At 46.5% G+C, this 16532-nt stretch overlaps 2 protein-coding genes across 2 annotated transcripts in view; one reads left to right on the forward strand and one right to left on the reverse strand.

Annotated features, from left to right (window-relative positions):
- Window positions 1-16532, reverse strand: part of LOC136612439 (zinc finger protein 721-like) — a 564334-nt gene that overhangs the window by 546590 nt on the left and 1212 nt on the right. The window contains exon 2 of the mRNA XM_066592832.1: window positions 15688-15847. Within this exon, the coding sequence (XP_066448929.1) occupies window positions 15688-15847 (160 nt within the window). The remainder of the gene's footprint in view (window positions 1-15687; window positions 15848-16532) is intronic.
- LOC136607801 (zinc finger protein 605-like) overlaps window positions 1-16532 on the forward strand; it is a 432755-nt gene that overhangs the window by 90559 nt on the left and 325664 nt on the right. The window lies entirely within an intron of this gene.

Below are 16532 nucleotides of genomic sequence, written 5' to 3' on the forward strand. Positions count from 1 at the left end.
GTGATCAGTATATAAGGGGCGGAGCTCAGCAGTGAGGAGTATAAATACTCTTTTACACGGAACAATTATCATTCAGTGTTCAAACAAGTGAAAATGAGCAATAACCGTTCAGTATAAATGCAGCCAATGATTGGACAGCGAACGATCAAATTGCTTTTCGTTCATGTTATGCAGGCATAAAAATCACCATTCACGAATCACTCGTTTTGAATGCCGATCATTCAGTCATTCTCACTCATACAGCGAATACGAACGACTGAACGATTTCTCGTTTGAACGAGCCAACGATGTATCTGCCTGCGTGAACTCTGACATCATTCACTCCTTCAAACAAATTGCTTGGTGTAAACAGACCCTTTGGCCAGTCCCACACAGGCGTCAGCAAAAACGCCATTTTCAAACTGCGTTTTCAAACGCAGCCCATCATTGCAATGGGTGATGTGATGCGCTGAAAATCACAAAAACACACTAACATGGAACAGTGTAGTGTTAGAAACGCAACACTTAAACACTAGAGATGAGCGAGCACCAAAGTGCTCGGGTGCATTTCGGTGATCGCTCATCTCTAGTGTCTAGGGTCAAACTTCCCGCGATGCTCGAGGGTTCGTTTCGAATAACGAACCCCATTGAAGTCAATGGGCGACCCGAGCATTTTTGTATATCGCCGATGCTCGCTAAGGTTTCCATTTGTGAAAATCTGGAAAACATCCGAAAGTGATGGAAACGACACAGAAAGGGATAGGGCAGGCGAGGGGCAACATGCTGGGCTGCATCTTAAGTTCCCAGGTCCCACTATTAAGCCACAATAGCCGCAGGGGGCAGGGGGGGCCACTCTTAACAATTTTTACTTCGGACAAACCCTCATTAGCAAGGCACACCTTAGCTAAGCACCACACTACCTCCAACCAAGCACAATCACTGCCTGCGGGTGACACCACTGCCTCTTCTCCTGGGTTACATGCTGCCCAACCTCCCCGCACGACCCTGCATCCTCAGCGCACACAAAAGTGTCCCTGCGCAGGCTTCAGCTGCCCTCATGCCACACGCTGGCTGCATAGCCATACCACCCTCATGTCTATTTATAAGTGCGTCTGCCATGAGTAGGAACCGGAGGCACACACTGCAGAGGGTTGGCTGGGCCAGGCAGCGACCCTCTTTAAAAGGGTGGGGGGCGATAGCCCACAATGCTGTAGAGAATCGATGAGAAATTGATGTTCGATCTTCATTCCAATCCTGTGCCACCTCCGTCAGAAGCTGCAAATGTGGGCATAAAGGGGACTTAGCTGCCAGCCCAGCTCTTCTACACATCTCCACAATGCAGCAATACTCGGTGAGGGAAGTATGTGAGCGGGCCCTGGGTCAGCCTCTGTCCCAGCAAACACCTTGTGTGGCCCAAGGTGCTGCGAGTGACATAGCAATGGGGACTCCATGTGTCCACACACTACTCATTCTGTTTGGGTGTCGGATACATGATCGACAACGCAAGGGGTAAACCATCTGCACTCTGCACCCTACCCAAGTCTGTCAGTGTTTTGGGGACAGACAGGTTAAACACCTCAATGGGAAGTCTGTGTGCACCCACAGAATGGGTGGCTCCCAGGAACCCACAGACGGTACATAAAGAAATCCCATTGTAGTTCCCCGGATAGCTGAGGTTACGTGAGAGAAAATACATGTTGGCTTCGGCCCACACTCCATGCCCCAGTCAGTCTGTTTTTTTTTTAAAGTGCCAGGCAGGTACAACTCCGCTATGGGAAGTCTGTGTGCAGCCACTGAATGGATGGCACCCAGGAACCCACAGACGGTACATAAAGAAATCCCATTGCAGTGCCCCGGATAGCTGAGGTTACGTGAGTGAAAATACATGTTGGCTTTGGCCCACACTCCATGCCCTAGTCAGTCTGGGTTTTTTTTAAAGTGCCAGGCAGGTACAACTCCGCTATGGGAAGTCTGTGTGCACCCGCAGCATGGGTGGCTAGCAGGAACCCACAGATGGTACATAAAGAAATCCCATTGCAGTGCCCCGGATAGCTGAGGTTACGTGAGAGAAAATACATGTTGGCTTCGGGCCTACACTCCATGCCCTAGTCAATCTGAGTTTTTTTTAAAGTGCCAGGCAGGTACAACTCCGCTATGGGAAGTCTGTGGGCACCCGCAGCATGGGTGGCTAGCAGGAACCCACAGACTGTACATAAAGAAATCCCATTGCAGTGCCCCGGATAGCTGTGGTAACGTGAGAGAAAATACATGTTGGCCTCGGCCCACAACCCATGCCCTCCCTAGTCAGTCTGGGTTTTTTGGGGGGCCAGATAGGTAGAACACCGTGATGGGAAGACTTAGTGCACCCATAGTATACACAGACCCCTGTAATATTCCTGTAGCAAAGGTATAAGCTGAACCCAGTAACATTTCAGTAGGAACAGTATAGGCTGACCCCAGTAACATTTCAGTAGTAACAGTATAGACAGACCCCAGTAACATTTCAGTAGTAACACTATAGACTGACCCCAGCAACATTTCTGTAGTAACAGTATAGACAGAGCCGAGTAACATTTCTGTAGTAACAGTATAGGCAGACCCCAGTAACATTTATGTAGCAGCAGTATAAGCAGACCCCTGTAACATTTCAGTAGCAGCAGTACAGGCAGAGCCCAGTATTAGTAACATTTCAGTAGTAACAGTATAGACAGACCCCAGTAACATTTCAGTAGTAACAGTATAGACAGGGCCGAGTAACATTTCTGTAGTAACAGTAAGGCAGACCCTAGTAACATTTATGCAGCAGCAGTATAAGCAGACCCCTGTAACATTGTTAGTAGCAGGAGTATAGACAGACCCCAGTAACATTTCAGTAGTAACAGTATAGACAGAGCCGAGTAACATTTCTGTAGTAACAGTATAGGCAGACCCTAGTAACATTTATGCAGCAGCAGTATAAGCAGACCCCTGTAACATTGTTAGTAGCAGGAGTATAGGCAGAGCCCAGTATTAGTAACATTTCAGTAGTAACAGTATAGACAGACCCCAGTAACATTTCTGTAGTAACAGTATAGACAGAGCCGAGTAACATTTCTGTAGTAACAGTATATGCAGACCCCAGTAACATTTATGAAGCAGCAGTATAAGCAGACCCCTGTAACATGTCTGTAGTAGAAGTATAGGCAGACCCCAGTAACATTTCTGTAGAAGTAAAGGCAGACCCCAGTAACATTTCTGTTGCCGCAGTATAAGCAGACCCCTGTAACATTTATGTAGCAGAAGCATAGGCAGACCCCAGTAACATTTATGTAGCAGCAGTATTGGCAGACCCCTGTAACATTTCTGTAGTAACAGTATAGACAGATCCCAGTAACATTTCTGTAGCAGAAGTATAGGCAGACCCCTGTAACATTTACGTGGCAACAGTATAGGCAGACCCTAGTAACATCCTTGTGGCAGCAGTATAGGCAAACCCCTGTAAAATTTACGTGGCAGCAGTATAGCCAGACCTCAGTAACATTTTTGTAGCAGAAGTATACGCAGACCCCTGTAACATTTCTGTAGTAACAGTATAGAAAAATCCCAGTAACATTTCTGTAGCAGAAGTATAGGCAGACCCTTGTAACATTTATGTGGCAGCAGTATAGGCAGACCCCAGTAACATCCTTGCGGCAGCAGTATAGGCAAACCCCTGTAAAATTTACATGGCAGCAGTATGGGCAGACCCCAGTAACATCCTTGTGGCAGCAGTATACGCAGACCCCTGTAACATTTACGTGGTAGAAGTATAGGCAGACCCCTCAAACATTTAAGTGGCAGCAGTATAGGCAGACCCTAGTAACATCCTTGTGGCAGCAGTATAGGCAGACCCCTTTAACATTCAAGTGGCAGCAGTATAGGCAGACCCCTGAAACATTTAAGTGGCAGAAGTATAGGCAGACCCCTGTAACTTTCTTGTAGCAGAAGCATACACAGGCAGACCCCAGTAAAATTTCTGTAGTAATAGTATAGGCCAACCTCTGAAACATTGGGGTACCATGAGCGTAGGCGAAGGCCGGAAAATTTGGTTGGATAAGAGTGTAGGCATGGGCCCGAAAAATAAGTGTACCAAGAGAACAAGTGTACCTCTGAAAAATTTATCAACCGAGAGGGCAGGTGAAACCCATAAATATTTTTTGAAAGATACAGCTTACTGTTGCTTAATTTGTAACAGAGCCTGTAGGCAGCCCTGTGAAAAAATTGGTTCATGTTAAAGTATCAATACTTTTGAAATTTTAAAAAATTGTAAAAACATTGGTAGATGTAGATGAGCCTTTTTGGCCGCAGAAAAATTGGCAGTTCAGCGCGATGACATGTTGTTTCTGGAGGAGGAGTAGCAGGAGGAGGACCAATGGCAGAGACAGATTGACAAAGAGAAATGCCCCGTTTTCCCGGTGATAGAGAGGAGTGCTTTTATCTTCGGTTGCAGGGAAAAGAATCTTTAGGTTCCGCTGCTCTCTGCCGGTGGAGAAGAGAAGTCTGGGGAAATCCAAGCTTTGTTCATCTTTATGAGTATAAGCATGTCGGCACTGGCAGTTGATAGGCGGGTACGCTTGTCCGTGATGATTCCCCCAGCTGCACTAAACACCCTCTCTGACAAGATGCTAGCGGCAGGGCAAGCCAGCACCTCCAGGGCATACAGCGCAAGTTCGTGCCACATGTCCAGCTTTGACACCCAATAGTTGTATGGAGCTGAGGCATCACGGAGGACGGTGGTACGATCGGCTACATACTCCCTCACCATCTTTTTACAGTGCTCCCTCTGACTCAGCCTTGACTGGGGAGTGGTGACGCAGTTCTTGCTGGGGAGCCATAAAGCTGGCAAAGGCCTTGGAGAGTGTTCCCCTGCCTGCACTGAACATGCTGCCTGATCTCCGCGCCTCCCCTGCTACTTGGCCCTCAGAACTGTGCCTTCTGCCGCTAGCGCTGTCAGATGGGAAGTTTACCATCAGTTTGTCCACCAGGGCCCTGTGGTATTGCATCACTCTCGAACTTTCCTCTTCGGGAATGAGAGTGGAAAGGTTCTCCTTATACTGTGGGTTGAGAAGGGTGTACACCCAGTAATCCGTAGTGGCCAGAATGCATCTAACGCGAGGGTCACGAGAAAGGCAGCCTAACATGAAGTCAGCCATGTGTGCCAGGGTACCAGTACGCAACACATCGCTGTCCTCACTAGGAAGATCACTTTCAGGATCCTCCTCCACAGGCCATACACGCTGAACAGATGAGAGGCAAGCAGCATGGGTACCCGCTGCAGTGGGCCCAGCTGTCTGTTCCCCCTTCTCCTCCTCCTCCCCCTCCTCCTCCAAAACGCGGTGAGATATAGACATGAGGGTGCTCTGACTATCAAGCAACATACTCTCTTCCCCCGTCTCCTGTTCCGACCGCAAAGCGCCAGCCTTTATGCTTTGCAGCAAACTTCTCAGCAGGCATAGCAGAGGAATGGTGACACTAATGATTGCAGCATTGCGGCTCACCATCTGGGTAGACTCCTCAAAGTCTCCAAGGACCTGGCAGATATCTGCCATCCAGGTCCACTCCTCGGTAAAGAATTGAGGAGGCTGACTCCCACTACGCCGCTCATGTTGGAGCTGGTATTCCACTATTGCTCTACGCTACTCATACAGCCTGGCCAACATGTGTAGCACATAATTCCACCGTGTGGGCATGTCGCACAGCAGTCAGTGCTCTGGCAGATTAAACCAATGTTGCAGGGTCCTCAGGGTGGCAGCGTTCGTGGTGAACTTGCGGAAATGTGCGCAGACGCGGCGCACCTTGCTGAGCAGGTAAGACAAGTGCAGGTAGTTTTTCAGAAACTGCTCAACCACTAAATTGAGGATGTGGGCCAGGCATGGCACGTGTGTGAGGCTGCCGAGCTGCAGAGTCACCACCAGGTTATGTCCATTGTCACACACGACCATGCCCAGTTGGAGGCTCAGCGGCGAAAGCCAGAGGTCGGTCTGCTCTGTCAGACCCTGCAACAGTTCAAGGGCCGTGTGCCTCTTGTCACCTAAGCTGATTAGTTTCAGCACGGCTTGCTGACGCTGGCGACGTGCTCACACTTCTTAATTAAGAGGTAGACATGGCGGAGGAGGAGGAGGGGGAGGGTTTGGAGGAGGTGGCATAAAATGCCGCAGATACCAGCACTAAGGTAGGACCCGCTATTCTGGGTGTGGGTAGGACGTGAGCGGTCCTAGGCTCTGACTCGGTCCCAGCCTCCACCAAATTCACCCAATGTGCCGTCAGGGAGATATAGTGGCCCAGGCCCGCCAGTACTTGTCCACGTGTCCATGGTTAAGTGGACCTTCCCAGTAACCGCATTGGTAAGGGCACAATTTATGTTGCAGGAGACGTGCTGGTGTAGGACTGGGACGGCACACCGGGAAAAATAGTGGCGACTGGGGACCGAGTAGCGCAGTACGTCATCAGTGTACGCCTACCCCCCGAGACGCCGGGAACACGGCACTGACAAGCATGTGAAGGGTATGTTTCTTCCTTCTTTTATCATGTATAAATGTATGCATTATTTGTTTTATCTGTATGGCTTGAGAAAGGTGCTTTGTTTTGCACCGAAACGCGTTGACTGATTAAAAGTTTCGTTTGATTATAATTTTCTGATCAATACTATGCACCTTGGAGCATAGCTCTATACCTTGTGGAGGACACTTTGAGGAGGGGGCATCTGTGCATCATACCCCCCTCCTTCCAAGTAAGTGTTATACCAAACCATTACTTACATTTGAATCTGTCCTCAGTCCACTCCGTTTTGAGCGCGGATCTTTTTCTGACGTTCCACCTCTTGTCACCTAGGCTGAGTAGTTTCAGCACGGCCTGCTGACGCTTGCCCACCGCTGTGCTGCGCCACATCGACTGCTGGCGACGTGCTGCTCACATTTCTTAATTAAGAGGTAGAGGTTGCGTAAGAGGAGGAGGAGGTGGAGGGTTTAGAGGAGGTGGCATAGACCGCCGCAGATACCAGAACCGAGGAAGGACCCGTTATTCTGGGTGTGGGTAGGACGTGTGCGGTCCCAGGCTCTGGCTCGGTCCCAGCCTCCACCAAATTCACTCAGTGTGCTGTCAGGGAGATATAGTGGCCCTGACCGCCAGTACTTGTCCATGTGTCCGTGGTTAAGTGGACCTTCCTAGTCACTGCGTTGGTGAGGGCACAATTGATGTTGCGGGAGACGTGCTGGTGTAGGGCTGGGATGGCACACCGGGAAAAATAGTGTCGACTCGGGACCGAGTAGCGTGGGACCGCCGCCGCCATCATGTTTTTGAAAGCCTCCGTTTCCACAAGCCTGTACAGCAGCATCTCCAGGCTGATCAATTTGGCAATGTGCACGTTTAAAGCTTGAGCGTGTGGGTGCGTGGCGGCGTATTTGCGCTTGCGCTAGCGACAGCTGGACGCTGCGCTGAGAGACATTGCTGGATGGGGCCGAGGACAGCGGAGGTGAGGGTGTGCGTGCAGGCCGGGAGGCGCTCGTTCCTGTATTCTGTGGGGGGGGAGGTGTTGGATCTCAGTGGCAGGTTGGGGCACAGGGGGAGAGGCAGTGGTGCGACCCGGAGGCGGTGAACGGCCTTCGTCCCACCTTGTGGGGTGCTTGGCCATCATATGCCTGTGAATGCTGGTGGTGGTGAGGCTGGTACTGGTGGCTCCCTGGCTGATCTTGGCGCGACACAGGTTGTACACCACTGTTCGTCGGTCGTCTGCGCTGTCACTAAAAAACATCCACACTTTTGAACCCCTTGGCCTCTGCACGGTGGCTTGGCACGAGGGGGTGCTTTGGGAAACAGTTGGTGGATTCTTCGCTCTGGCCCTGCCTCTACCCTGGCCACTCCACTGCCTCTTCCAACCTGTCCTGCTGCTGCACATGCCTCCCCCTCTGAAACCCTGTACTCAGTAGGCTTAGCAAACCAGGTGGGGTCAGTCACTTCATCGTCCATCTGCTCTTCCCCAGAATCCTCTGTGTGCTCCTCCCTCGGACCTACTGCCCTTACTACTACCTCACTGACAAACAACTGGGTCTCATCATCATCATCCTCCTCACCCACTGGAAGCTCTTGAGACAGTTGCCGGAAGTCCCCAGCCTCATCACCCGGACTCCGGGAACTTTCCAAAGGTTGGGCATCGGTCACGACAAACTCCTCAGGTGAGAGAGGAACCATTTTTTTCCACTCATGGCAGGGACCCAAGAACAGTTCCTGGGAGTCTTCCTGCTCAGAATATGTCCTTTTCATGGAGTGAGGTGGCTGTGAGGAAGGAGGAGCAGCAGCCAGAGGATTCAGAGTAGCAGTCCCTAAGCCGGGAGCAGTGGACTGCGTAGAAGACTGGGTGGTCGATGCATTGCTAGATGCATTTTCTGCCATCCACGACAGGACCTGCTCACACTGCTCTGTTTGTAATAAAGGTCTACCACGTGGACCTATAAATTGTGATATGAAGCTGGGGACCCCAGAAACTTGCCTCTCTCCTAATCTCTCAGCAGCTGGCTGCGATTCACCTGGACCATGAACTCGGCCTGTGCCCACACCCTCCGTTGGGCGTCCGCGTTCACGTCCTCGACCCTTACCCCTACTCCTCATCATGGCGGATTACGAATAAAGCAGGGGCCAAATAAATTACCCCACTTTACAGCACTGACAACTGGGCCATAATTCACCGCACACAGAGACTTGTGGATAGCGGAGGCTATATGCTGTGACTAGAAAAAAGTAACCCGCTGTCTTGTGCTGATACCTAGGGGTAATTTACTGCTCACAGAGACTTGTAGATTATAGAGGCTGTGTGGAGTGGGAGAAGACTCTAAAGCCAGTGGATAGTGCTGGTAACTGCGGCTATCTCAACCCCACCAGCGGAAATGGTATTGTGAGATGCTCTGCACAGTGGCAGAGCTGAAATACTTTGCAGTGGCCCCGGTAATATTACAGTACTGTTTAGTGGTGAGACCGCTGTCTAATGCACTGCAGACACAGAACGGTATAAATGAGGTAGTTCGCAGCAGGCTAGGAATTATTTGCGTGCACTTTCACGATGAGAGCGTTAGTGTACGGCACTGCAGCCTGAATAAAAATTTTGCTGAAAGGCTGCAAACAGGCCTAGCTGCGTAATACAAAAATGGAAGCACTACAACTCCCAGCAGGCACCAAGTAAAATGCACACGGTGAGATGTAGCCTTAAGAAGGACCGTTGGGGTTCTTGTAGACAGGATTCTACGCTAACACTTTCCCTATATCAGCAGCAGCACCTTCCCTATACTCTGTATAATAGACTGCAGACTGAGAACGCTATAGCTGTAATGGCCTGCACAGCCCGAGATGAAAAAAAAAAAATTATGCAAAACTGCTCCTAGCCAGCAACAACAGTAATGCACAAGTCAGATGTAGCCCTAAGAAGGACCGTTGGGGTTCTTGAAGACGCTAACACTATCCCTGAATGAGCAGCAGCACTTTCCCTAATCTCTGCCAGCGTGTGTCTGAGGCGAGCCGCGGGCGGGACCACTTTCAGTACTTAGCGGTCACTTGATCTCGCCAGCCACTCACTGCAGGGGGCTTTGGATAGGGCTGGCACGTCACAGGAGGAAGTGGTAATGCCTTCTCTGCATGTCTATTGGCTAGAAAATGGCGCTAATTATGCGGGAAGGAAATGGAATTGACTCGAGTACCGCGTGGTGCTCCTCTCGAGTAACGAGCATCTCAAGTACCCTAATGCTTGAACGAGTATCAAGCTCGGACGAGTGCGCTCGCTCATCTCTAGTTCCAACGTAAGGCTCTGTGTAATCATACAGTCGCACACATGGCCGTTAATTGCTAATGCTAGTGACATGCTTATTATATACTGTAAACATAGGACTGTGATGTGAAAACAACCTTAAGTTCGGGAGCTCCTATATTCCAAGTCCAAGAGGGTTAATGCGACCGGCATTCATCCCATGTATAGTTACACCAGCACCAATTTTCCCATCTGGTTCAAAAATCCTCCATGAACTCACCATTTACCTCTTGCTCACACCTAAGAAACCTCTTCCACGGAGGGACTTCAAAACAACCCTTTTAGGTATTCGTGTCACAGAAGAAAGTGGCATATCTGTGAATTCTTAGGCTTTACAAATTGTTTTAAATGTAATGAATTTATTTTTTGCATTCAGTTCCATCATCTTCATCATTATATACAGTATTGTCTGAATGAAGGTCCACATACGTTTAAAAAATGTTTAAAAGTCCTTATGGAGTTTCTTTACTTTTTCACTACATCACTCTGAAGTCTCCAATAGCAGGTGCATTTACTAAGACAGTAACAAGAAGCAAAGTTCATCATGGTGAAAATTCTCCTTCACTGCTTTGAAAGAAAGGCGCCTTTTCTATTTCTTATATCTTGTAGCACAGCGGGGGTTAAAGAGAACGCCAAACGGTCACTTTTCTTCTTGTTTGGTTTATTCATATAATCTTTACCAGAAAACATAGACGACTGGGTCTCCAGAGAAATAATAAATGATGGCAACACCAAAGTCTCTTTTTAAGTTTAACCCTCCACAGTCCGTAGGCGAAGCAAGTAAATCCTCAGCTGAGGAAACAATACATAGGTTTGCACAGACCTGTGGATGTCCAGAGCGCAGCTGGTCCGTACGCCTTCAGTATCTTCAGACTCTAGTCCAAGGGCAGGCATACCCCAGGGGTCCTGCTGGAACCACGCAGCGCCTCGTCCACAGCGCCTCTCTGCTCACAAAGGACGTCACAGTTTAACTGCAGCCTGAATCTCCCAGGCACACACACCCGCCTCTACCTTCCACCTGTCTCCTTAAATGGCATGCTGGACTGGTTGTAAGATCTGGCCTGGAGTAAAAGAGGACCGGACTACATCACAGAGGCTAATACCTTCCACTCCAGACCACACCTCTCACCCTGTTACAATCTACAATACATTTTCATATGAATCCCGTTCAGTTGACCAACCAATTGGGTGTTTGACCGATCCAGGCAAATTCCACAAAATAAAATGTTTACTGGCTATTTAATGTCTCTGAATAACCTAATGTATTATATATCTTTCTTTTGCTCTTGCAGCCTTTTGCACATTGCAAACAAGAATGGTTTCTTCTCAACTTTTAATTTTCTTGTAAAACATTTTTTTACATATAAAACATCAAAACAGTATCTTGTCTCTGTGAGTTTTCTGATGTTTAATAAGTTGTGATTTACTTCTAAAACATTTCCCACATGTTGAACAAGAATATGGTTTTTCTCCTGTATGAATTCTCCCATGTTTAGCAAGATCTGACTTGTGTCTAAAACATTTCCCACATGCTGAACAAGAAAAAGGTTTCTCTCCTGTATGAATTCTTTCATGTATCAGAAGATCAGATTTCCGCCTAAAAAATTTCCCACATTCTAAACATGAATGTTGTTTCTCTTCTGTGTGAATTCTCTCATGTGTAATAAGATTGGATTTATCAGTGAAACATTTCCCACAGTTAGAACATGAAAATGGTTTCTCCCCTTTGTGTATATTCTGATGATCCTTAAGCTTGTATTTATCAATAAAGCATTTTCCACATTCTGAACATAAAAATGGTTTCTCTCCTGTGTGTATTTTCTTATGTTTAACAAGATGGGATTTCAGCATAAAGCATTTACCACATTCAGAACATGAAAATGGCTTTTCTCCTGTGTGTATTCTATCATGTCTAATGAGAGCTGATTTATCTGGAAAACATTTCCCACATTCTGAGCATGAATAAAGCTTTTCTCCTGTGTGAGTTTTATGATGTCTAATGAGAACTGATTTATTTGTAAAACATTTCCCACATTCTGAACATGAATACGGCTTCTCTCCTGTGTGATTTCTTTGATGTATAAGAAGATGTGACTTTGATATAAAGCATTTCCCACATTCTGGACATGAAAATGGCTTTTCTCCTGCATGAATTTTCTCATGTGTAATGAGAACTGATTTATCTGTAAAACATTTCCCACATTCTGAACATGAATATGGCTTCTCTCCTGTGTGAATTCTTTGATGTTTATCAAGAAATGATTTTACTACAAAACATTTCCCACATTCTGGACATGAAAATGGCTTTTCTCCTGTGTGAATTTTCTCATGTCTAATGAGAACCGATTTATCTATAAAACATTTCCCACATTCAGAACATGAATACGGCTTCTCTCCTGTGTGAATTCTTTGATGTGTAAGAAGATGTGACTTAGATGTAAAAGATTTCCCACATTCTGAACAGGAGTATGGCTTCTTCCCTCTGTTAGTACTTCGGTGTGTAAGGGTAAGAGAGTTTTCTTCTGAAGAATGACACTTGATATCGTTGTTGTCTAATTCACACTTTGGCAATGGCATGAAATTCTCCTCATTCTTACGGGGTTTTTCTGTTAGGATTAAAAATGGATTTCAGTTTTTTGGTTTTTTTTCCAACTTTAAAAATAGACATGATTGTAATTTTCCAAATTTGACTGGAAAGACTCTTCTGGTTTTGAATTCAGTTTTAGGTACAGTTTTTAGAGTCAAAGCCAGAATTGGATCCAGCACAAAGGAGAAGTAAATGTCCTTCCTTTATATTTCCAATTTCTTTTGAATCCACTTCTGTCTTTGACTCAAAAGCTGCCACAAAAACCATATAGGTCCACTATGTACGTCAACACTGGGCACAATACCTGCAGCATAAAGTGTGCATTTCTTTATGTAAAGCAATGTCAAAATCTGCATGTGTAACATGTAGATTTCGGGTTGGATTTGAAATAAATGTCACTCCTCATTTGCAATCTACCCTAAAAATTGGCTGCAAAAATTGACATGCCACAGATATAAAATCTGTACCTCAGGTCAATTTGCAATGCAGATTTTTTTTCTACATTATGTTGCCCACACCTAAGAGAGAGCAACTATACTATAAACTAAGTGAGGAGACTCAAATGGCCATGCACGCTCCTCTGGGTAATATGCAAATAAGGGAGATGGAATAAATCCTCCACAGTGCCACCTATTGAAAGGCAGCATTCCTTCAAGCCAAAGTCAGACTTTTGATACAAGATAGAGTTTTTGACCCTCATCCCAGGCCTCTCACTAGCAAAGCCAGACTCCTACTGTACACTGATGAAGGGCAAAAACCCTGAAACAGCTGTCTGTTCATGGAGTCTGGCTTTGCTTTGAATTCTCGGTCATTGTAACAAGGCTTGTATAAAAAGTCTGACTTTGGCTTGAAGGAATGCTGCCTTTTAGAAGGTGGCACTGTGGAGGATTTATTCCATCTCCCTTATTTGCTCACACCTAAGAACCTCTTCTGGCAGGACTCTACCTGTTTACCTTCACAACAACCCTATCAGGGATTGTGTCACAGAAATAACTCGCATATCTGTGGATTCTTATGATTTACAAATTTCTATAAAATGTAATTAATTTTTTGCATTCAGTTCCGTCATCTTTATCATAATATACAGTGTTGTCTGAATGAAGATCCACATATGTTTAAAAAATGTTAAACAGTTTCTTCTTCCTTTTTGACTATGTCACTCTGAATTCTCTTTCAGTGGGTGAATTTATCAATAAAGTAACAACTGAACAAAAGTTCATCATGCTGACAATTCAGCCTCACTGCTTTAAAAAGTAAAGGCGCCTCTTTTTTCTTCCTTATATCTACAATACATGCTCACAGTTGGCCAACCATTTGCGTGTTTCACGGATCCAGGCCAATTCCACACAATAATATACTATGTTTGTTGTATACGGTAAATGTGTTGTCAAAAGAGCATTAAAGGGGTTCTGACATCAAAGAAAAAAAATTGTACTCACCTTGCCTGGCCTGGCCCAATCGCCAGGCATGTCCCCTCCAGCCGGCATCTTCTTCTGTGCCTTTAAAGCAGAGCAGGAGCGGTCAAAAAGACCGCTTCCTGCTCTGGTCCGTCCGTCAGGCACTTCCGAGGTGAACGAACAAGCAGTGCTTGCTGTGGGCGCCCCGTCCGTCCTGCTGAACTCCGGAGTGCTGTGCATGCGCAGTGGAGACGCAGCCCATCCTGACTCCTGTCAGAGGGCACCTCTCCACTGCGCATGCGCGCGATCCCGGAGCGGCGCGGCTCGTGCAGACAGAAGAGGAGGAACAGCGCCTGCCGGGAGATGACCCCCCGATGTCAACAACAACAGAAGAACAGGTAAGTATTATCTTTTTATGCTTTAGCAGCCATTAAACCATTGGTTCCCTGGGTCCATTAGGCACACCAGGGAACAATGGCTGCTAAAGCATAAAAACATTATTTGTGTCAGAACCCCTTTAAATTGGGGCACTCTAATATTGTGAGTTATTTCACATGTGTGCATGCATGGCACAAAATGGTGCTAAAGGCGACCTTCAGTGACTAAAGGTTTTCTTTTACAAGTGCTCCTATATGGGTGTATTTGCATGCACAATACACAGAAAATAGAACCCACTGATTTCAATGGGTTCGTTCACAAGCACGTATTATACATGCGCAATTAAGTCACTCGAAGAAAAAAAAAAGGAAAATGCTGTATTTTCAATGAAGGTCAAAGGAGGTGCATGAATGAGCGTGCAATATGCAAGGTAATGCATGATCTGCTGCATAAAGAACACATTTGGAACTAATTAGCCATTTCAAGTGGTGTGGTTTGTTTGCCGCGCGCAAATGAACATGCCCTGCAGGCGGAGTAGGTACAGCAAAATACTCCGATACATGCACAAACAACATTATTCAAAAAAAACCATAGTGCTAAGGCACACGTAAATGCGCATAAGCTTGTCTGAGGGAGCCCTAAACTTAGTGACTGATGATAAAATAGTAAACAAGCCCCATACACACCTCTTACATCCACTGCCCAATGCTCAAGTCCCTCCGGCCTCTACTTCTGGGCACAGCTGGTTTCATGATATCTAAGCATGTGACAACTGCAAACACTATACATATGTATATACTATGTGCAGTATGTATAAATCTTACCTTGTGATATCGGAAGCTGGTAGTTCTCCATCATGACGTTCTTGTACAGATGCTCATGTTCTTCTAAATACTCCCACTCCTCCATGGAGAAATAGACAGCGACATCCTGACACCTTATAGGAACCTGACACACACAATGATACCGTCATTACCCAGACTCCTCTAGTGCTGTTACTGTATAATTACCCAGCATTCCCAGCAGTGTCACCTCTCCAGTCAGCAGCTCAGTGATCTTGTTGGTGAGTTCTAGGATCTTCTGATCATGTATCGGTAAGTGAGGAGGAGCCTCTGTGATGGGGCTCTGGCTCCTGCTCCATCCTCCTGACTCATGGAGATGGCTGTTGGAAGTCACACCGTCAGCCAATGTCTTCTTCACCATTGTGTAATCCTGTGGATGGAGAGAGACATGTAGAGAACTGAACCCAGTATTCCTCAGTAGAAAGCAAGAGATTGTGATTACACTGCATAGAGCTCTAGTGAGACCACATCGGGAATACTGTGTTCAGGTCTGGAGATCTCACCTACAAGATGATCAAAAACACTGTGTCCAAAGGTGGGCTACAAAAATGGTGGAAGGTCTTAAGCCTAATACTGATAAGGAAAGACTCGAAGGACTTTTTCTTTATCGCCCAGAGGAAGGATTGTATTTTCTCTTCCCTTAGTTTGACTTGTTATATAATAAAATAAAGATCAAAGAAATACAGAAAAGCTTACCTCTCCGGTCAGCAGGTGGATGATCTCTAAGGTGAAGTTTAATATTCTTTTGTTAACCTCATTCCTGTCTTTGTCCATCCTTGGTGGCTCATCCAGGAGGACCATTTTGGTGAGAACACCAGAAAACTGGATGAACTGGAGGGTTCTAGTACTGCCGGCCCTTTATTAAAAAAAAAAAAAAGAAGAAGAAACTCTCAATTGTACACAAGACTGTCACAGTGTGTGAGCTTGATTCTGGTCTTTACAGGGTCAGAAGGAACAACCTATAATTGGAGTAATCGCCCTGATAGGGGTGGCCTCCCATTAGGAAATTGGATCGACATTGACTCTCCCTAGGTGGCAGCAAGCAGCAGTATCAAAGATGTTACACATTATAAAACCACATAACAGGGAATAAGGATAAGTACGACTGCGAGCTTGCATATCAGCAGATTCATTATTACTGAAATATATAAGTCCACTACTCTAAAGCTTCAGAGACGGGAGGAGGAGTTGCAGTTCAGATGCAGCACTGGCCGGCTGTGAGCACAAGTAATGATGATCTGCAGTGTGGGTTTAGTGTGACAAGAATGTCCTTCGGGTCCCCTTTTTAGGGGCCTGGTTACAATTGCAACTCCTTCGACTCTTATTGCTACACTCATGGTTCTGATTAAGTTGTAGACTTGCTAATGGTTGTTCTACAGACTTCTCCCTTTTTACAATCTGATGGGTAAAAACCACATGTAACAAGTCTGAGCTCACCGCAACGATTTCTCTTAACAAAAGTGAGCAGATTTTTCCAGGGTCAAAGTTGGACAAAGGGGTGTGGTCAGGGGGCGGGCTTACCACAACGTATGATTTTACCT

The sequence above is a fragment of the Eleutherodactylus coqui genome, chromosome 1 (genome assembly GCF_035609145.1).
Source record: "Eleutherodactylus coqui strain aEleCoq1 chromosome 1, aEleCoq1.hap1, whole genome shotgun sequence".
NCBI lineage: Eukaryota > Metazoa > Chordata > Amphibia > Anura > Eleutherodactylidae > Eleutherodactylus > Eleutherodactylus coqui.